We start from the raw sequence: 22,333 nt of genomic DNA on the forward strand, positions 1-22,333 counted from the left end.
CATGTTAGATTTTTTACAACACATATATTAATTCATCAAACTGTAAGAAATATTTGGGCTGCTCATAACCAACTACATTGACAAATCTGGTAATTCCTATGACAGAAAAGCACCGTTTCTCATCTCTGAGGCTTCTTATCTTGGACTTTATCAGTACTAGATAGTTTTACTCTGAGGTTATCCTAATGTTGCCGTGGCTGTTTCAGAAATGGGCATCTGTGATTCTCCAGTGCAGTGGGAAGATAGTCCGCTGCCTCCTCTGCTGCAATCTGGAGTACTGCCCTGTGGGAAGCCCTTGCTGTGTATTTTAAGTCTGCCGCTGTGAACTTGAGGACATGCAGCTCTTCTCAGGGAACTGTGGGATTTCAGAACAAATCAGTGTGTCCTGTCTCATAATTAATTTTTTTTTTCTTAAGATGACACCAAACTGACAGCGCACCATCTGATTGCAATCCACGATGGTAAACTTCCAGGGAAAAATTACAACATGTTTCTCTACTACTCTCGTGTTGCTGTTTACATGTTGCAGAGCTGTTAGAGCTTACACACAATACTTGGAAGGCGTTTTTTTGTCATCCAAAGATTCTGAAGCTGCAGCAGATCATTTCAGATTCCCATCAGAGCTTCATCCTCCCACTCAGTGCTCACAGTACAGACCCCAAATGGTTGCTTCACATGCATATTTGCTCAATGAATACGCATGGAAGTGGTCAGCTTTACTTACTTCCCCTCAGATTTTCACAAGTACACGACAGAACTGTCATTTTCCCTATAGTAGAAACAGCTGATCAAGGCAACATGCATGTTTCTAGAGGAAAAACAGCAGCAAGATGGAAAAGCAACTTGTAAAGTCATAAAGGTAGATAGAAACATACAGATCTGTGGGGCTAAAATCTCACCCTGAACACCATGTAGAAAAGTCCAGAATACACGGAAAAGACCTCCCTAATGTTGTTTACCATATGAGGGTACTGGGAGCAACTTGCCAGCAAAACCTGGGTTTGTAGGGGTGCAGTGACAAAGCAAACATAGGAGGACCCTGCCAAAATAGCTAATGTCAGGATAGGTGCATTTCCAGAACTTATGCTAGCATGCTTTTCTTCTGTCATTCAGGCCTTAATAACCTTTCTATAACCTTAAATTATAATACCACATGCAGATTGTTAGTTCATACAGTTGGCATGGTTGCTTGCATGTAAGTCATTGGGCTTCATGCTGGAAGTATAGGAGCAGGTTAGATAAACACCTCTCAGGAATGGCTTGAGTATTCACAGCAAATCCTTCCCATTCCTGTTTTCTTGATGATTTGGTATGGACCAACTACTTGTCACGTCTATTGAACAATTACCTTTCCTGTGTCTCAACTAGAGGCTGCATGAGACTGCTTCAGTTCTCTGTAGACAAAGATTCTATTTAGAATCAACAATAATTTTACAGTAAACTACAAACTAGTACTAAATTTAAAATATTTGTTAACAGATTATTGCAATGCCAGTAGCAGCTGAGGTCTCACAGTGGCTGATGGCTCATTCTTTCCAGCTGCCCATCACACACACATAAACGATCAAGAGCATTCGCACTGTGGAAAGACACCACAAATGTACAGAGGTAAGCAGTGAAGATTCTTCAGCAGACCCTGCTCATGTCAACTGCACACATGACATATCTCATTATTCTTATAAAAAAAATATTGTATATAGCCTTATAGAGTGACATATGTACGAACAAAGGTAAAAACTAATTAAAGAATCCTTTTTCACTTTCATTAGACCTGTTGGGTGGGAATAATGTGCAGTGAGTTGTGTATTGAATCCCACTGGGCCTGAAAAGCTTAATGGGGATGAAGTATCCATCAGAGAGGATGCACAACAGGATCCCACATGATGTGCCCTGTCCTTGATCTGAGATTTCAAAATTTGTACATTTTGTGTAGTAGCTGGCTAATGATTTTATCACCTGAATATGGAAGTTTAGTAACCACATTTGATTGAGTCAGAGTTATAGTACTGCATTTCACCTGAGCATGCTGTCATTTATGTACCTATATATTTTATATCTATGTATATATACACATAAACATAGTGCCCCTCCCTAATATGGGGCTAATGTATTTTGACTGAAATGAGACAAATATACAGGAAGAAAATTCCCAAGTTCTAATACATTTTGGAATTTTAAAAATCATCATACAATTCTAATTCTAAAATATGTACTTCTATCTTGGCTTTGGAAAGAGGACTGAATCCATTAGTATTTGGACGGGAAAGTGAATAAACAGTTTCATTAAGGAGACATGTTAGCTCCAACAATGTTTATTGGGGCAAGCCTGCGCTCTGGCTGCATATGGTGTACCTTTAAATAGGGCTGTTAAAATACCAAATAAAATGTCAAAGTCCGTCAGGTCTGGAGTTTTTATAAATTGTTTAGACTGGGGATAATTTGGGTTTTGTACATCATGCCTTGCAGATCAGGGGGCAGGGAGATAGGAGAGGAAAGGGGGCCGGGGAGAAGAACGCGGGGCAGGCAGCTGGGCAGAAAGGCACCTCCTGGGCCATCACCCTCCTCACCAGCCAACTCCTTCTTCCCCCAGGCCCGCTTGTGCCTCCCCTCTCTCTGGGTGGCATCCTGAGGTTACGCACGTCACCAAACAACCATAATAATAAAAAAGAAACAAACCAAACCCCAACATATTAAAAAAAATTCACTTGAAAAGGCAGTGCCCCAGCCACTTGCCAGAGATGTGCGTGAGATGAGTAACTTCACCTCAGGCTGAGGTACCCACCACCTCTTCAATGTATTGAGGCCTGGATGAGCTGCCCAGGCTGCCTATTAAGGGACAGCCAGGTGAGTGTAAAATTTGTTATCATAAAAGAAGTTAAGACACATTTAGTGTTCACAAAACAGCACACAATAAAACAACCATTACAAGAACAAATAACATTTTGAAGGACATTATTCAACACAGTATAATTACTGCAAAATTGTGATACTACAATAATCAACTATCTGAATTCAACTTCTTAAAAATAGTAGAAATCATTTATTAAACACCTAATATAAGGTAACAGAAAAGTGGCAGCATCAGCATGTGTAATTTTGTTAACAAAATGGAAATACCAGCCACCTAACCTCTTTCAGAAAAAACAATAATTTGGCAAGCTAAGACCTAAAGGTGAGATTCTCTGCAGGCTCTAAGAGTGATAAATGAAATCTGAAACTCAAGAGAGACCACAGATGCAGAAACCCTCCTTTATTTCCCTCTAAGACTTGTCTAACGTGGGGTTTGGATGACCTCTGCACTCATCCAGCTCAGCAGCAGGAGGGCAGCGCCTGCTGCGCAGGACGGGGCGGGTGCAGGCAAGGGGAGAGTCTCTTTGTGCCCAGCTGCCTGGGGGGGAAGTAGCAGGGAGGGAAGGTGAACTGAGCTGAGCATCAGGGCCGATGTAAAGCAAGCAGCCAGGCTGGGAAATAAATGGGAAAGTCAGGCAGGACAGCATCTCCCAGTGCCACCAAGCTGTTAGACCACACGCTCCTGAAATCTGCCTCGATATTGCAGGGCAGCGACTGGGACGCTGTGAGTTGCAGAGGCAGAGCTGCCTTCGTGTCTTACAGGATGTGTCTCACACCCTGAGCCTCCAAATGTACCATTTTCTGTTGCAACATGATTCCAACACATCTCTATTTTCCTGTGGCAACATGAGAGAGGAAGGCGAGCCTTAGGAAACACTTCCAGGAAAGAAAGGCTCTGTCTGCAGATGCAGATCTTTTAAGGCTCTCTTTCTAATGGTACAATCATTAGGTAGAGGCTAGAGACAATTATTTCCAAGTTCACAAGATATACTACATACAAGAAATTATATGTAGGGCACTACTTGTATTTCTTCCCCAAGCCCCAAGGAATATAGCATAAGACTTCTGTTATCTGTTAAAAATACTTATGGGATATAGCTAATGACTGCAGTGGAATTACAGTCACCCAATTCTGACTACTCCACACTTCTAAAGATCCGTGATCAGCCAGCAGATTGTTAAAAAAGCCATCTACATCCATCATATGTGTAAATAAATTAATGAAAAAGCAAAAGCATTGCATTCGACTCAGTGTAACATTCCACATAATATCATATATTTCAATGGTATGAGTCTTTATTCTCTATTAAATATTATTCCAAAAATGTATCACATGGAACTCGATGAGTGTTCATTATTTTATTAAACAACCTCCCCAAATCTTTAATTTCAATTGTTATAATCAAGTAAAAACCATCCCCAGAGACGGGACAATTTGTCTTCATTTAAAAAAAACCAACCCTGCAGTAGTCTACTATTACAGCAGCAGTAGAATTTCAGTAAACCCTATTGTTTTGCATCCTTAGCACTGTCATATTGATGCTTTCCCCATTAGTCAAGGAGATCAAAGAAACCTGATGTCTCACAAGGGGTTTGAACTACAGGGAAGAGAACTCTTAGCTCCTGATCAGTTTTTGAACACTGTCCAAATCAGATGAACAAAATGTTGCTGTTCTCAGATGAGACCTGTGTGAAATGGGACTGATAGTCTCAGGAAATTCAGAATAAAGTAAAGAACCTTTTGCTTTGTGTGAGTTTGACTCATTCCCAGCTCTGTAGTGAATCTCTCAATTGTTCTGCAGACTTTCATAATTTATTTTGTAGTCTCAACCCTTGTCTTAGCAGCATGAACCTGTAGTTCCAACCTACTGCTATCATTCAATGCAACAGCAAGGGATATCAGTAGAGACCATGGAATAAGCATAAATATTGAAATGTCCTGTCCTTCCCAAAATGGACTTTAAATGTCAGATGCCGGTCAATACAGGGCAATTAACGTTTTTTAGTTTCTACACTGTAGCTAGGCAGCAAAGACATTTATCTTCAGGATTACAACTAATTTTTTTTTTATTTCATTGAATAAACATCCATAAAATAAACTATTATATTCATTTTAATTTTAGGAAAATCATGTTAGATTTTTTACAACACATATATTAATTCATCAAACTGTAAGAAATATTTGGGCTGCTCATAACCAACTACATTGACAAATCTGGTAATTCCTATGACAGAAAAGCACCGTTTCTCATCTCTGAGGCTTCTTATCTTGGACTTTATCAGTACTAGATAGTTTTACTCTGAGGTTATCCTAATGTTGCCGTGGCTGTTTCAGAAATGGGCATCTGTGATTCTCCAGTGCAGTGGGAAGATAGTCCGCTGCCTCCTCTGCTGCAATCTGGAGTACTGCCCTGTGGGAAGCCCTTGCTGTGTATTTTAAGTCTGCCGCTGTGAACTTGAGGACATGCAGCTCTTCTCAGGGAACTGTGGGATTTCAGAACAAATCAGTGTGTCCTGTCTCATAATTAATTTTTTTTTTCTTAAGATGACACCAAACTGACAGCGCACCATCTGATTGCAATCCACGATGGTAAACTTCCAGGGAAAAATTACAACATGTTTCTCTACTACTCTCGTGTTGCTGTTTACATGTTGCAGAGCTGTTAGAGCTTACACACAATACTTGGAAGGCGTTTTTTTGTCATCCAAAGATTCTGAAGCTGCAGCAGATCATTTCAGATTCCCATCAGAGCTTCATCCTCCCACTCAGTGCTCACAGTACAGACCCCAAATGGTTGCTTCACATGCATATTTGCTCAATGAATACGCATGGAAGTGGTCAGCTTTACTTACTTCCCCTCAGATTTTCACAAGTACACGACAGAACTGTCATTTTCCCTATAGTAGAAACAGCTGATCAAGGCAACATGCATGTTTCTAGAGGAAAAACAGCAGCAAGATGGAAAAGCAACTTGTAAAGTCATAAAGGTAGATAGAAACATACAGATCTGTGGGGCTAAAATCTCACCCTGAACACCATGTAGAAAAGTCCAGAATACACGGAAAAGACCTCCCTAATGTTGTTTACCATATGAGGGTACTGGGAGCAACTTGCCAGCAAAACCTGGGTTTGTAGGGGTGCAGTGACAAAGCAAACATAGGAGGACCCTGCCAAAATAGCTAATGTCAGGATAGGTGCATTTCCAGAACTTATGCTAGCATGCTTTTCTTCTGTCATTCAGGCCTTAATAACCTTTCTATAACCTTAAATTATAATACCACATGCAGATTGTTAGTTCATACAGTTGGCATGGTTGCTTGCATGTAAGTCATTGGGCTTCATGCTGGAAGTATAGGAGCAGGTTAGATAAACACCTCTCAGGAATGGCTTGAGTATTCACAGCAAATCCTTCCCATTCCTGTTTTCTTGATGATTTGGTATGGACCAACTACTTGTCACGTCTATTGAACAATTACCTTTCCTGTGTCTCAACTAGAGGCTGCATGAGACTGCTTCAGTTCTCTGTAGACAAAGATTCTATTTAGAATCAACAATAATTTTACAGTAAACTACAAACTAGTACTAAATTTAAAATATTTGTTAACAGATTATTGCAATGCCAGTAGCAGCTGAGGTCTCACAGTGGCTGATGGCTCATTCTTTCCAGCTGCCCATCACACACACATAAACGATCAAGAGCATTCGCACTGTGGAAAGACACCACAAATGTACAGAGGTAAGCAGTGAAGATTCTTCAGCAGACCCTGCTCATGTCAACTGCACACATGACATATCTCATTATTCTTATAAAAAAAATATTGTATATAGCCTTATAGAGTGACATATGTACGAACAAAGGTAAAAACTAATTAAAGAATCCTTTTTCACTTTCATTAGACCTGTTGGGTGGGAATAATGTGCAGTGAGTTGTGTATTGAATCCCACTGGGCCTGAAAAGCTTAATGGGGATGAAGTATCCATCAGAGAGGATGCACAACAGGATCCCACATGATGTGCCCTGTCCTTGATCTGAGATTTCAAAATTTGTACATTTTGTGTAGTAGCTGGCTAATGATTTTATCACCTGAATATGGAAGTTTAGTAACCACATTTGATTGAGTCAGAGTTATAGTACTGCATTTCACCTGAGCATGCTGTCATTTATGTACCTATATATTTTATATCTATGTATATATACACATAAACATAGTGCCCCTCCCTAATATGGGGCTAATGTATTTTGACTGAAATGAGACAAATATACAGGAAGAAAATTCCCAAGTTCTAATACATTTTGGAATTTTAAAAATCATCATACAATTCTAATTCTAAAATATGTACTTCTATCTTGGCTTTGGAAAGAGGACTGAATCCATTAGTATTTGGACGGGAAAGTGAATAAACAGTTTCATTAAGGAGACATGTTAGCTCCAACAATGTTTATTGGGGCAAGCCTGCGCTCTGGCTGCATATGGTGTACCTTTAAATAGGGCTGTTAAAATACCAAATAAAATGTCAAAGTCCGTCAGGTCTGGAGTTTTTATAAATTGTTTAGACTGGGGATAATTTGGGTTTTGTACATCATGCCTTGCAGATCAGGGGGCAGGGAGATAGGAGAGGAAAGGGGGCCGGGGAGAAGAACGCGGGGCAGGCAGCTGGGCAGAAAGGCACCTCCTGGGCCATCACCCTCCTCACCAGCCAACTCCTTCTTCCCCCAGGCCCGCTTGTGCCTCCCCTCTCTCTGGGTGGCATCCTGAGGTTACGCACGTCACCAAACAACCATAATAATAAAAAAGAAACAAACCAAACCCCAACATATTAAAAAAAATTCACTTGAAAAGGCAGTGCCCCAGCCACTTGCCAGAGATGTGCGTGAGATGAGTAACTTCACCTCAGGCTGAGGTACCCACCACCTCTTCAATGTATTGAGGCCTGGATGAGCTGCCCAGGCTGCCACACCTCGGTGGCCATCCTCACGTCCTCCTGGCCCTCCTCCCACACCTCAGTGGCCATCCTCCTGGCCCTCCTCCCACACCTAGGTGGCCATCCTCCCGTCCTCCCAGCCCTCCTCCCACACCTCGGTGGCCATCCTTCCGGCCTTCCTCCCACACCTCAGTGGCCATCCTCCCGTTCTCCCGGCTGTCCTCCCACACCTCGGTGGACATCCTCCTGTCCTCCTGGCCCTCCTCCCACACCTCGGTGGCCATCCTTCCGGCCTTCCTCCCACACCTCAGTGGCCATCCTCCCATCCTCCTAGCCCTCCTCCCACACCTCGGTGGACATCCTCCCAGCCCTCCTCCCACACCTCGGTGGCCATCCTCCTGGCCCTCCTCCCACACCTCGGTGGCCATCCTCCTGTCCTCCTCCCACACCTCGGTGGCCATCCTCCTGGTCCTCCTCCCACACCTTGGTGGCCATCCTCCTGGCCCTCCTCCCACACCTCAGTGGCCATCCTCCCATCCTCCCAGCCTTCCTCCCACACCTCGGTGGCCATCCTCCCAGCCCTCCTCCCGCCATCCTCCCCGCAGCAGAGCGGTGGAACAAGGCCCTGCCTTCAGCCCCCCGCTGCTCGGCCGCCCCGGCTCTCCCACCCACGGCGCGGCCCCGGACCTCACCTTCAGCTCCCGGGAGGCCACGCGGGCCGCCAGCTCGATGACACAGCCCACCGCCATGCGTGCCGCCCCGGCCGAGTGCAGCTCGTTCCAAACGGTGTCACTGTCCACCTGAGCAAACAGCCGGCCCCGGGAGGAAGGCAGGGGAGAGAGGGAGAGAGGGAGAGGGAGAGGGAGAGCATGAGAGAAAACAAACCCGTGAGGGAGGGCTGGCAGCGTGACAGCCCGTGTACAATAACATCAGTCTTCCGTCCTGGCCAGCTGAAAGGCCTTCTGGACATGGCTTTGCTTATGCTTTTTGCTCTGCACGGGCTTCTCCAATGGAAACACATTCCTGTCATGCCTCGCTGCCATTCCCTGTTTAGATTTCTCATTACAAACAGCGTTACATCGGCCGGGCTGGGCCTGCTCGCCGGCCGCCAGATGCTGGCGGGGGGACGGGGACCTGCCAGCGCCGGGACAAAGCATCCTGAGGGGACGGCCACCACTGGCTCCAGCAGCCAACCCGTGCCACCAAAACTCACCAGCAGCTCAGGTCATCACCCCCTTTTTAAAAAAAAAAAAACAACACAAAACCAGCAGCAAGTACTTGCCTTTCCGACTCGGGCAGGAGTCGTTTTTAAGTGACTGAAATCAGAACGAATCAACATTTAGGTTAATTTCAGTAGTCACTGTTGCCACAGACAGAAAATAAAATGAAATAAAATAAAGCGCTACCCTTTCTGTATCTCCAGTTTTGACAAACTGACAGTTTTTGACTGAAAGGCTTCAGGTCCCACTTCGTAAAAAATGAATGTGGTTATTTAAAGCAGAGAAAACTATCTTTTGCACCTTCTAAATGAGGAAGTGTGACACTTAAAACGTTAAATGACTACTATATAAAATATAAAGATAAAATACTATTAAGAAATAATGTTATAAAGATAAAATATTATAAAGGAAATATAAAGACGCCTAAGCAGCACTACTCTGCAGCTTCAATAGGTATGCTGAAATTTCACTTTTTAAATCTATTTTTAGTAACTATTTATGTGCAGAAACATACCAGAAAATATAGGTGAAGTGTTGGATATCCCTTCTACGATATTGTGCCAAGCAGACACGATGGTGTGAAATAGTCTGAAAAAGTCATCCAAAGAGACAGCCAGACTTCCTCGATGCTCCATGGGAAGTGCATTTAATTGTATCATACAGTACAAATTTATCATGAAAAGAAAAACGTTTAGGGATAGACAAAATACTGTGGCAGATGCTATTTGGATAACTTCCAAGCACACTGAGACATGTTTTCAGTTTGAACCGAAGCTTCTGTTCCTAATTTCTCTTTTTTTTTTTTTTTTTTTTTTTTTTTTTTAAAAAAAAAGGGAAAAGAAAAGAAGGAAAGAAAGAAATCAAGTAATTGAAAATGGATGCAACTGCTACTCAACTCTGGAGGTTCTGACGAATTTCTCTGATTAGTCATTTGAAACAGAAAGAAGCTTGATCTTCTCTACACCTGTAAAATGTCTTCATCAGTACTGTTACAATAATATTATATTTCAAGCTACTAAAGTGATCTTTTTTTTTTTTTTTTTTTTTTTTTTTTTTAAAAAAAAAGGGAAAAAAAAAGAAGGAAAGAAAGAAATCAAGTAATTGAAAATGGATGCAACTGCTACTCAACTCTGGAGGTTCTGACGAATTTCTCTGATTAGTCATTTGAAACAGAAAGAAGCTTGATCTTCTCTACACCTGTAAAATGTCTTCATCAGTACTGTTACAATAATATTATATTTCAAGCTACTAAAGTGATCTTATTTTTCAGTGTACTGGACCTGAGTTTTCTATCATTTTGATCAGTTTGGTGCATATGCAGAAGAACTAATGAAAATAGTTCACATTCACAGTAGTCCTGAATAAGAAGACTGAATTATGCTCACAAAGTTTAGAATAACAGTAATAACAGCACACTGTGTTTTCACCTGAAAAATTCAAAATGTTATACAAACACAATTAGGCATCATCAGCTTGATATGAGACAATTTATTATATTTGTTTTGCAGATTGATAGCTTGAGATTTAAAGAAATTATGTAGCTTTCCCAAAGACGTACACAAATCAATAAGTAACTAAGAAAATTGAAAGAAATAAGAAAGAAACCAAATAGTAGAAAAAATAATGGCATATTTAACATTAGGCAGACCTTCAGGTTGTCTCTCTACTGCTTTGAAGCAACTGTGAATCAGTTTTCATTTTTAAAACAAATAAGGAGATAAATAAGTAGAGGTCATCGGTTAAATCAATTTAATCAAACCATAATAAAGTTTGAAAAATACCGTGCAGTACTTTAAATAAAGAAGTATCAACAAGAGGGCTGGGAGGGAGTGCTTTCTTACCATTTTTATGGCTAGCAAATTAAGGTTAACATGAAGGAGTGGCTGATGAAAATGATTCAATGGCAGCTGCTCGGTACACCAGGGCACAAGCAGGAGCCTGCATCCTCAAAGGGACTATGATTCATTTCCAGGAAGGCCGATTAAGTTAAAATTGTAACCACAGCTTGAGAGTACCCACCCTTCAAGACAGTTGTCTGCTCTGACACATGAGACGGCAGTCTCTCCAACCGCCGAACGCTGAGAATTGGCCAGGATACGGCATTTATCATTTTCTGCTTTTCAGCTGAGTGTGAGGAGACTGAACCGGGACAATAAGACCAAATATCTTCCACTGAAAAACTTCCTTCAGACCACTTGAATGACTGCTACCTAATTTTACCTGGACTGGAAGTAAAAATGGGCAATCAGGAAACAAAACAGCGTCTCCTGAGGAATTGTCAAAAATGACCACCTGAATGGATGTTGGAAATTCAGGATATTTTAGCTGATCTCTTGGGTGTACTACATGTGACAAATGAAAAATTCTCAAAGACAGAGGTAGCCAACTGAAGCTGCACTTCTTAGTGCACAGTTATTATAATACAAGAAAACTAACATAAACATATGAATAATTCCCTCAAAAGGCACAGTTTTATAAACTTAGATGTCAAATTCTACTTCATAATCATGCAAAATTCAGACTGAATTTCTGAGGAAAATCTCACAAAAAACAGGCTATAAAAACTTTAATTCTACAGCCAACGCTTTAGCTGTAATGACTGGAAAATGCCATCCCACTCTATATTATATCTCTATTAGTGCTATGTATAGCCTTAAATGTTTCAGGTGTTTAAACATTTTCTTTTAGTGTTACGCAATGTTTACTTTATAAATTGCTGTTTAAATACTGTGATATAAATGGTAAACCCATTAAAATTACAGCTACTAGCTGGCCCAGTTGTCATACTGTATATGCAATGCAGCTATGTAAAATCCTACTAGATATGCTTTTCTTTATTCATGTAAATGAAATGGTTGGATTTTACACAAGTAAGGGGAATAGGATTAGACACTCGTTTCTGGTTCTAGTTCGTGTATATATCACATATAAGTGACAGCCTATCTAGACCCTAAGTATGCATGAATTTGTGATAAATGTGATGCTTTCTGAATCACAGACTATGAAAAAGTCAGATGGAATTTTATAAGAGGTTATTTTTGTTCTGCAAGTGCTTTGAAACAGCCAAAGAATTAAGTAGAAATCCTATTTTGATTAGAAGATTTTTTTGAAATTATTTTTTTAAAATTTACATAAAATGCAGAATTTGTAGCTTAATTCGAACGCAGAATCTTAGCCCCCTCCTTTTTTCCTGCTTAACTACATATATTATTTTCATTTAAGAGTCTTTTAAAAAATTGTCAATGTAGGAAAAGGTTCCGAATATCTAACCAAATTTAAAAGAACATTTTTTTAAAACATCAAAATGTCAGCGTTAAACTATGAGCATACTCCACATTTCGTTATCGAAAACCCAATCACTACTGCAGCTCTTCAAAGAAGGATTGTGCACGATAACGCCAAGAGCCAGAAAACACGAGCCCTCTCTGAACGCCGAGTTTCTAACACACATATGGATTTACTTCCCTCCGAGTTTCCTGAATGAGCACTGTAGGTTGTAGGCTTTTTCAAGTACATCTAGTATAGCTCAATCATTGGCATGTGTAGCAAAGCTAATACTCTGTAAAGCTACAGATGATAGAAATTAAGCTACCTGTCCCTGAAGTGGATGTGGAGGCATTAAAAAAGAGGAAGGGAATGACTTAAGTGAAAAGAAATGTAGGTAGCTTTTCCTGACTGAATGCAACTAATGTTTCAAGGCCCGTGTGCAGAAATTCCCTGCTTTGCACTACAAAAAGAACTTGATATCAATGCTTCCTGCAAGAAATATCTATGTGATAACTTGATTTTCACAATGAAGACTTTAAGCATATTGAAAACAAGCTAAGAAACGACATATCTCGTAGCAGAGATGTTTCAGCAGCTAGACAGCTTCCCTCCCTTACGATTGGAATATTTCTTATTAAGGAAGGCTGACTATAAAGTTTGAAAGTTACCAACTCCTTATACTGTGCTCAGGTTGTGGCACGTATATGTGAAGGTGGAGAGGAAGGACGTAGATATACATCTGATAGAGAGATTGTTTACTTAAGGCCTTTCTGAAATCACTGCAGTTGCTGAAGCTGGAAATGTTACTTGTCCTGGTATTTATTTGGAACCTACCTCAGAGAGGTGAAAAAGTGGCATGAACAATACCACAATAACAATAAATACAATAAAAAGAATTTAAAAAATATATTTATGACTGCCTTTTGTTTTACCTGTCCCTTTCCCTGCTAGAAAGCCTCTTCACTCATCCTCTGTTTCAGTCATCCTTCCTCTGGAAACCTCCTGAGATCTGCCTAATAGTCACTGGATCCCAGTTCTGCTGACCAGAGATGTTCCTCACAGTCTGACACAGCATTCCATTTTTCACACCCTGCAGGGTGTATTCATCTGTGTGAGTTATTTCTCTTTCTTAAATAATTATTGTAAACTCTGAAGTGGCTGTAAATACACATCTACTGATAAACGTATGGCAACATAAAAGACAGCCCAAACTACTACTTTGGGGTGGATTCTGACAAAACATCATAGAGCTTGACAATCTTTCTTTCTCTCTTACACACACATACACATAATTTGCTATTAAAATAAATCCAGCTTCCACAGTAGAATTCTGATTTCAATCCTAAAAGGAATTTAAAATATACTGACTTGCTTATCCTGCTCTGCATTCTCTGCACAACTGTTGCCATCACAAAAATCAAAAACAGTCCTCCTAGAGTTACCACATGTCCCTACCAGAGTTGCTCTATTTATTCTCTGAGAACAGTTCAAAAATGCAATCTGTCATCTACCTGTTCGTAGAAATTTTAACTTGCGATGATCCTTTGATAGCAGTGATTGTATCCTATGTGTTCAATATCCTGAACACCAACAAGCTAAAAAGTAGCAGTCCTTTACAGCAGTTTAAAAGGATCCTTTCCGCTTTCTTTAAAGAGCAGAGGTTGGGCTCAGGTGTTCTTAGATGGAAGTTAATGCAGTACGCATTTCCGATGGATATATTTCAAGACAAATCTGGAAAAACTAGTACATAAAAAAATACAGTCCTTTGATATAAGTGGTTGTAAAACTGAGAAATAAATAAAATCTCGTCAGCTAGGAACAGTGTAGCTATATGCAGTAAACAAACTGATTAAGAAATCTGTGAGAAGTAACATAGTAAAGGACAGACCTCCTCAGTGATACTGCAATTTAATAGAACTTGTGTATTGCAGAGCGAATTCCTGCACTTTAACTTTAAACGCCTTCAGTTTCACACTCTTCCACTTATGCCAGAGCAAATATGTTTCCATCACTGTGTTTTTTTCAGTTCCCTGGCATGAAAATAGAAATTAAATATTTTCCTGAAGTGTTGCAACCTCTGAAAATTGTGTGTGGCAATTTGCTATCACTTCCAGCAAGGACTCTGTCATTCTTGGAGCCAGTTGGTTCCAGCAAACACTAGCACATAAGTTTGGAATATTTTGCTCCTGACTGTGAGCAGTGCAGCTTCCCAGGTGCCACGCTCATAGCTCTCACCTCTCACTCCTACAGATGTCCTGGTGGTCATTCATCAACCCCTGTGATTTCCACTAAGAAGCAAAAGGTCCTTGACGTGCTTCTCAGCTGCTGTTTCATCTCACCATGACTAAAGAAGCGAAGGTGTGCACATCATCTCCAAGGAACCATCTCTAATGAATGGCCTGTCAGCCATGTCTCTTGGTAAGGAACAAAGGAGAAAAAGTTTGCGTGGCTGATGTCTCTTCCATAAATCCCACATACAGGAAGTGTGTAGAAGTGGGCGACTTTAGGAAAAATATGTACAGTGAGCTTCCTTTATTTTTACTGTTATTTTACAGCTGTATCAGAGATTTGTTGTGTCAAAGGCTTCTCCAGCTGCTTTAATCTAAAATGCCTGCCATAGACTGTACCCAGAATATCAGCTTTTCATACTTTCTTGCCACAAACAGCGTGGTTTACAAATAAATTGTGAAGGGGATGTGATCTTTAGGCTCCAGAGAGATGAATAGCTCAAAGGATCTCCACAAATCATTGCTTAAACAAAAAACATGGAATTCACTTGAGCTTGCATTGGCTTCTCTGTTGTATTTGAATAATTCCACTTGGAGAATTTATAAGCAATAATATTGATGGAAATAGACTTCTAAAAAAGAATTTGAGAGGTTATTAATTCTGACCCCAAAAGCTTCTTTCAGGGCAACAAGGTATGTGGACAGTAGATGTACCCACTGTATGTAGAGTATTTAACATCTTTCAAATTTTACCTGCCAACAGTGATCTAATTTGTAAAGCTATTATAAATCAAAGCCAGTTTTCAGAAAATACTCAGCAAAAAACTTCTAAGTAAAAAGTCTAGTAGAGTTATTGGTGGTGATAGTCAACCACTGATAAAAACGCAGCACCCCTACCTCTGTACAAATGGATTTCATGTGAAAGTTTATAAAAAAGCAAGTTATATGTGAGGTCTGTATTAAAAATCAAATAGCTTTGTATTCAAAATGAGAATCAGAGAAGAATCAGGCTAAATCAAGCTGAAGCCTGAATGGAATAGCATCTTCAGAAGAAATAGTTTGATTCAGTTCCTCTCTTAAACTAAGTTTTATGACAGGCATTCAGAATCTCTGGGTTTCATAAAGAGTACATTAGACACCCTAAAAGATCTCAAAATCTCGGTGAAACAGTGATGTGTGGATCATTGGTAGGGGGAATGGAGGGAGGATAGCATGGATTAGATGAGGATTAGAACTTGTTTTTAGAAAAAACTCATAAATAAAACACTTAGGCCCAGATTCAAGTCTCAGATATGTGGCATATATCACCAGATGCTTGTAAAAATGTTACTGCACTTTCAGACCTAGCCCTGAGTACTCTATTAATTTAACTTGACATTTGTTTTAGTATTTAATGGATTAGTGTGTGAAAATGCTTTTGCAACTGCCTTCTTATGTTTGATCATGTAGTTTCCAGGCATTCATTGGCAAATAGGCAGAACAACGTGTGTTGGTTGTAATGCATAGTTATAGAAAATACAATATCTATGTGCAGAATCATGCCTTATTTTTTAAAAGTTTGAGCATTTGCTGCTGAACACATGTTAGCAATACATAGCATTTTAGCTTTCTTCTTGGATATAAATGATCTTGACCATGGAGCTGTGCTAGAAGCTGGTGTTTATTCAGAGAAGCAACACATGAACATTTTGTCTTCAGAGAGCTTTTCTGTTCATCTTGGAGGTTAAATTCTCTCAATAAACACATGATGTGTTTTTAAAGTGCAAATGTGAATTCTGCTTTAGTTACAGAATTCCCATCAAATCCATATGTGTGTGTGTGATTAAGTTTGAGGAGAGTGAATAGTATTAGTAAATTGTATATGATACTATTCCACTATTTACATTTAACATATGTATATATATATATATATATATATATATATATATATATATATATATAATGTTTCATATTCTGGCAAATGAGGCTGCTTTGCATAATGCTAGCCTTTAGCAACACAACAGTTTTTAGGAAATGCACAAAATGAGGTAAGACCTTTAAAGGTTTGACTTTATGGTAGTTATAATATTGTGTTCCATGCACTGTGTCTTTGTTTACAATTTGAATCTAGTCTAGTACCAAGGAAAAAAGGTGCTCTGTTAAAAAGGGCAAAAAAATTATCTGAGGGATCAAACTCTGCATTTGATCAATAGGCAGATTACCACCCCTGAGCTTTCGATCCTTGCTTGCTGCAAGTTAAAGCAGTCTGGGACTATTCCAAAACATTTTGTTCTGCCCGCAGCGAAGCCAAGGAACTATGCCTCCCAGTTGAACAGTTTCACCTCTCATTGGTCTAGACGTCAAGCTGTGTGGTGGATGGACAAGAAAAGGACAAAATATCTGCCCTCTCGTGTGAAGTGATCTTTTTCTTTTGGAGCCATAGATTGATATGCTAAATGCAGCATCCCCTCCCTGCCCAGAGACGAGACACCAGTGCGCTTTCCAGATCCTGAGATGAGGTCTCTCTACCTCAGTAAAGGAAGAATATCTATTTCCTGCTCTGATCACCCAGATTCATGTTATCAGGCTTGCTAACTTTTTTTCTAAAATGAATTTGGCTAAAACTAGGAATTTAATTGCTTCAAGTCCCTGCCAATGAAGGAAATCAAGTGCTTCCCATCAGTTCTTTTGATCCAGGGTGGACTGACTCTTGGTCTCTAAAGGGCAAACAATGGTGGTCAGGGTCCTGCTTTGGCTGCTTCAGTAATTTGTCTAAAATTAGGTACATGAAGGTGGACAAGCGAGTCTTCGGAGAACTGTCATTCTGGACTGAAAGCAAGTAAATGTGCAGTTTTTCTCTCATTTCACTATTTCTTCTTTAGTTTGCCTACTCAAGGAAGCTGTGAGCTTGGCACCTAGAAAGTCTACAATTCTCTGTGTGTTAGAGCTAGACTAACGTGCAATGTCAATTGGTCCATTCCTAAAAAACACAGTCCACTGAAGCAGCTGGCTCTCATGAACTGGTGGGGTATATCAACTAAAAAGTACATTCACCAGAGTAGCTGGGAGTACGTTACACCCTCATTCCTTCATCCTGTGGATAACCTACATAGATTTGTCTGGAACTGCATTAAGTGACTGAGCTTGCAGACACTTGAATGCTCTGGGATGACAAACCTCCAGCCCTCACTCCAGTCCCATTCCCACTGGCCTTAAGTTGTGCCTTGGGGTGGTGCTAGGATGGACTTTATGACCATGTATTTTGATGACTTCTGAAGAAAATATCAGTCAACGCCGCTTAAGTTTGAGTCCTAAATAGTCATGCAAAACATATCAATTTAAGTACAATGTTTCTGCTAGGTTGTTTTGATTAAATCTTATAATTTCTTTAGGAATGGTCTAGCTGCCAGAGAGGTTTAGGAAGTAAACAAGTATTTTATTCCCAGAAGTCTCCTGCAATCTACTCCAAAAATGTTATAACTGGCAAATTTCAGTAGGTTAATAAGGTCACTCAGGCAAGTAGTTTAAATTAATAGGTAAATACATCAGCAGCAGAATGATATCAGAATGGGAGACATCATATTGAGTAGCTACACTTCTAGGAATAACACATTGCTTTCCCTGAACCAGGAAACAGACATATTTTTGGTTGATATTGTGCAAGAACTACACTAACAACTACAAGAACTACAACTAACTATTTTGGTACAGCCTGGGATATAGGGGAAGGACACAAGTTGATTGTATTACCTGTATGGAGGTGATGTTTAATTTGAGGAGCCAAAGGAGCAGCCTGGAGACTAAAATCTGCTACAAGGAGACAATGCCACCCCAAATACTTTCTTAATTTTTACACTACTGTACCATGATAATGGAACCAGGCTGGTACCATTAGCTCTTATACAAATAACAGGAATGAGGAGGCATAATGTGTAAAGGCTGAAAAGTTTTCTTGGATCCAGACTGAGAAGATCAAGGGAAGAAATAGCAGAAGAAGATCTGAGAAGCAGCAGAACAATTTCTTGCCTGGATGACTTACTAAAGTTGTATACTAATGAAATCTTGCCTCTCTTATTGCTTTTCTTCCTGTGTGGTCGGGACAAAAAGTAGTATTGTCCAACTAACACAGCAAGGAATGCCAGGAAGAAATTAAACATTCAGAAAATATTAATATTTTGTAAGTTTTGCAAAAATATAGAGATTTTATAGCTTTACACTCTGTTCAGCTCATTCAATATTTATTCTGCAAAAGTCTGATTTCTTACAGGGTGGTGTAAGCTCCCCCAGCTCCTCCTTTTGCAGTTTAAAGGTCTGATTTTACACATTACAGGTTTGGAGCAGTGTCTTTTGAGGCTGGGGGGAGGGTAGGGGGGATTGGATAACTGCCCAATTTCATATGATAAAAGTGAAATTCTCTTCTGTCTGCAGGACAATCCCCAGGGAACAACGTATGAAACCCAAACTTAAATAAAATCATATCCTGTTTGCAAACATCATATTCCCTTTGCTTCTCAGTAATCTGGACCCATAAACCCCAGCACAGCTTGAGAGCCCATTCCTCATCTAAACAAATGCCATAAGCCCCTTTATACTTTTACAACCATGTCAGAAAATAATATTGACTGCCAATAGTGATGTGATTGGAGTTGCCTCCTCTGAGCCATAAAAGAAGCAGTCTGTTATCAATTTCTCTAAATGCATCAAGGGAATTATGGGTCGGTTCAGTTCCAAGTTATAAATGACAATTCAAAAGCCGCAGAAGTGTTTGAAGCTGGGAGCCGATGATGACATTATCATAAAAGCCTGCTCTTCTTTGCTTTTGTGGCTTTTTTTCCCTATCAACTAGACAAAAAAATATGGCTGAGAAATGACTTCAAGATTTCTTCACACAGCAGCAGGTCAAACAGGCAGGAAAACAATCACTATTTTTAGTGACAGACTGAGGCAAGGAGATGAAACTTACTCCCATTAAAAGTAGATTTCTGCTTCTCCTACTGTCATTTTCACAGCAGAGCAGAAGGGGAAGAATTGGAATAGATGGATGCATTGATCAAATGATCAGTTATAGCTCTAGTGGCTGTTTATGAATGAAAAATCGTGGAATGGTCTAATAATCCTCAGAACTAAAAAGTGATTTGTGATTATTCTCCCCATTTGGCCACTTCACCTGCAATCTACCCACCTCTCCTGGAAAACTTTTCACATTCCAAACCTCTGACCAGCTGCAAGAATCCATCTCTTGTTATTAAAACTGCTGGCCGCAGAGCTGCTAGTCTCCCTCCAAGACAAGGAATTTCATCCCCCCTGGTATTAGAATTCTTTAACAACAGTTGGTTCAAGAACAGTGTTAAGATTGAAAAAGGAATAAAAAGCATTATTGCAAGAGGGAAGTCCCATACTTGAGCGGATGTTATGCTGCTGACCCCGGATAGTCCTCTGATAAAAAATTCGCCATCGTTGAAAGAAAACCTCTTATGGACAAATTTAGGAGCTTAGATTTTGATAACTTTTTTCCTCTCTCTGTGAGCACTGTTCAGTTTGCCTGTCAATATGAAGTAGCTTTGTGATCTTAGATAAGAGAGCTAATTATTACTTACAGAGTTTTTTATAAAACTATTAAGTTTATTGTTTGATTTCTTCTGAAAGCCTAACATATATCAAGCAAAATTCACCAATGACCCTGACATAAACAGTCCCTATCACTACTTTAAAGAAAGTTCATATGGATGAAAAATGTTTACAAAATCAGTAAACAGTAGCTTTACATGCATTTTGTGCAGGTGCAAAAGATTTAGAGCCTTGATGGAACAGGATCAGAAAATATCAGTTACAGACACTGCCTCTTGTTTGCTTTTCAAAGTTCTTGGAAAAAATTCTTTTACTGTAACTGTAAGTAATGGCCAAAGAAGATCCCTGATCGTGGCTGCAGTTTATTGGTACTTAGAACAGAGATAACAACAAAATCAATAATATAGCAGAATTAAGGCTTACAGAGGTTAGATGGACCTTTGTTTGTGAACAATGCAAGCCATCCCAAACTCATGGCGATACAGCCTTTATAGCCCATCAGTTGATCACGTCTTCAGTGCCTGTGAAGTTCCAGCCCTTGCTCCAAGAGCAGTTTCCATTTTGTCCAGTGATTCTTTCATGTGAAATATATAAGCTGTTTGTGGAGCAGGGGCTCACATAATTTATAAATGCATGATATATATAGATCAGAGCCTTAGATACATGGGCTTTATCCTACTTATGCTCTGCCTTACTGACCCAGTGCTGTTTCCAACAATGGCACAGCTTCAGTGAGTGGTGTGAGGGTCTCCAACAAGAAACAGTCTATGATCTCCTCAGTGGTAACAACATCCGCTAAGAGATGGGGGCTCTGATATTAAATCCAGCCTGGCAGAGGAGAGAAATGAGCCTAGGTTTCCCATTCCCTGTGTGAGCAGTCTAGCCACTAATCTGTTTAAATAATAGAAGTGCTGCATAATAATAGCCAGCAAGGTCCCCATATGGTTAGAAGACAATAGGATCAAAGAGCTCTCAAGACCATCATTCAAGGAGCAGCCATAAAGTCTCCTGCAAGAATGGAAGTCTTTTTTCCTCACTGTATTCTTTAGCAAACAAGTAAGCAAGCAAGCAAGAAAGAAAACAAATGAGAAGGAAAATAAGTGAGAACAAAAATTAAAAAAAATTTAATTCTTCCATCCTTCCTTAAAATCTTTGCATAAACTACTCTTACTGTCTTACATTAATTACTGCTTTATAAACCTCATTCAAGTTGAAAGCTACTAAGTAGCAAGGCTGCTTCTTTCTTTCCACCATCATTTTTGAAAATAAATAATTGCTTTCCATACAGTTTGAAGCAACTCCCTTTCCCAGAGCTCATCTTAACCAATAGATGAGCTAAATATCACTGAAAGAGAGCTCCTAATCTGATTATTTACCTTGAAAAAAAGGTCATAACCCATTCCTTTTAGAGCCCCACAGCAAGCCTGACAATAATAATATGTAGAAAGACAAACCAACTAGAAAAAAAATAAATAAAAGATCCATTTCTACAACATGGTCTTTAATCCAATTTCCATTACTATAAATAAGAAATAAGGCAAATAGACTCAAAAAAGTATAGATAAATTAAAGCGCTTAAAATTGAAGTTATACTGAGCATTTCTGGCTTGTGTTAGCTTTAGAATGGACAACATACTTTCATTCGTAGAAGGATTTCAAAGCACATCTCTATTCATGATTTTTTAATACCACAATAACCTGTTTCATAGAAACACTGTATACTTTAATTTTCAAAGTGTACCACAGTCCTATTTACTTTCCAAAGCCCTCCAAAAGATTTGTCAATAAATTTTACAACAGCTTCTCTTTACTCAGAAGCCTGAACAACATTCTTTCTCGACCTTATTCATCTCTTGTTCCGTTTTCTCTAAACTTCTTAACTGCAACAGCAGTGTGAAAAATCACCTTTTTTAATACTGAAATGTGTGCATACGTGTGTGTGTATCTGCATATATGCACACAGCAGTGCACAGAGGTGCATGTGGACATGCATGTCTACGTGTCAATTTGTAATGGTACCTGATCCACCCACAGAAATTACCCCCAACTTTCAAAATTAGCAACTTGCTAGTCACCATGTTCCAAATATCCTCAGCATGTTAAGTCCACAGTAGAGGAGCTGGAATGATTCCCACTTCCTAATTCTTTGTTCCTTAACTCATAGTTCAGAAATCCTCAACAACTACTGAATACCGAAAACTAAAATGGAATTTTTCTTTTTCATGTGTTAAAAACTTACAAAGTGAGTGTTTCTTCTGTCGGATATTTCATAATAAGAAAAACCTACTATAAACAAG

The 22,333-nt window shown here is 39.7% G+C and overlaps 1 protein-coding gene across 9 annotated transcripts in view; it reads right to left on the reverse strand.

Annotated features, from left to right (window-relative positions):
• Nucleotides 1–22,333, reverse strand: part of HDAC9 (histone deacetylase 9) — a 479,210-nt gene that overhangs the window by 112,306 nt on the left and 344,571 nt on the right. For all 9 annotated transcript variants that reach the window (XM_014937804.1, XM_014937802.1, XM_014937807.1 and 6 more), the window contains one exon: nucleotides 8,467–8,574. In XM_014937804.1, coding sequence (XP_014793290.1) covers nucleotides 8,467–8,574 — 108 coding nt within the window. The remainder of the gene's footprint in view (nucleotides 1–8,466; nucleotides 8,575–22,333) is intronic.

The sequence above is a fragment of the Calidris pugnax genome, unplaced genomic scaffold, assembly GCF_001431845.1.
Source record: "Calidris pugnax isolate Ruff unplaced genomic scaffold, ASM143184v1 scaffold11, whole genome shotgun sequence".
Classification (NCBI taxonomy): Eukaryota; Metazoa; Chordata; class Aves; order Charadriiformes; family Scolopacidae; genus Calidris; species Calidris pugnax.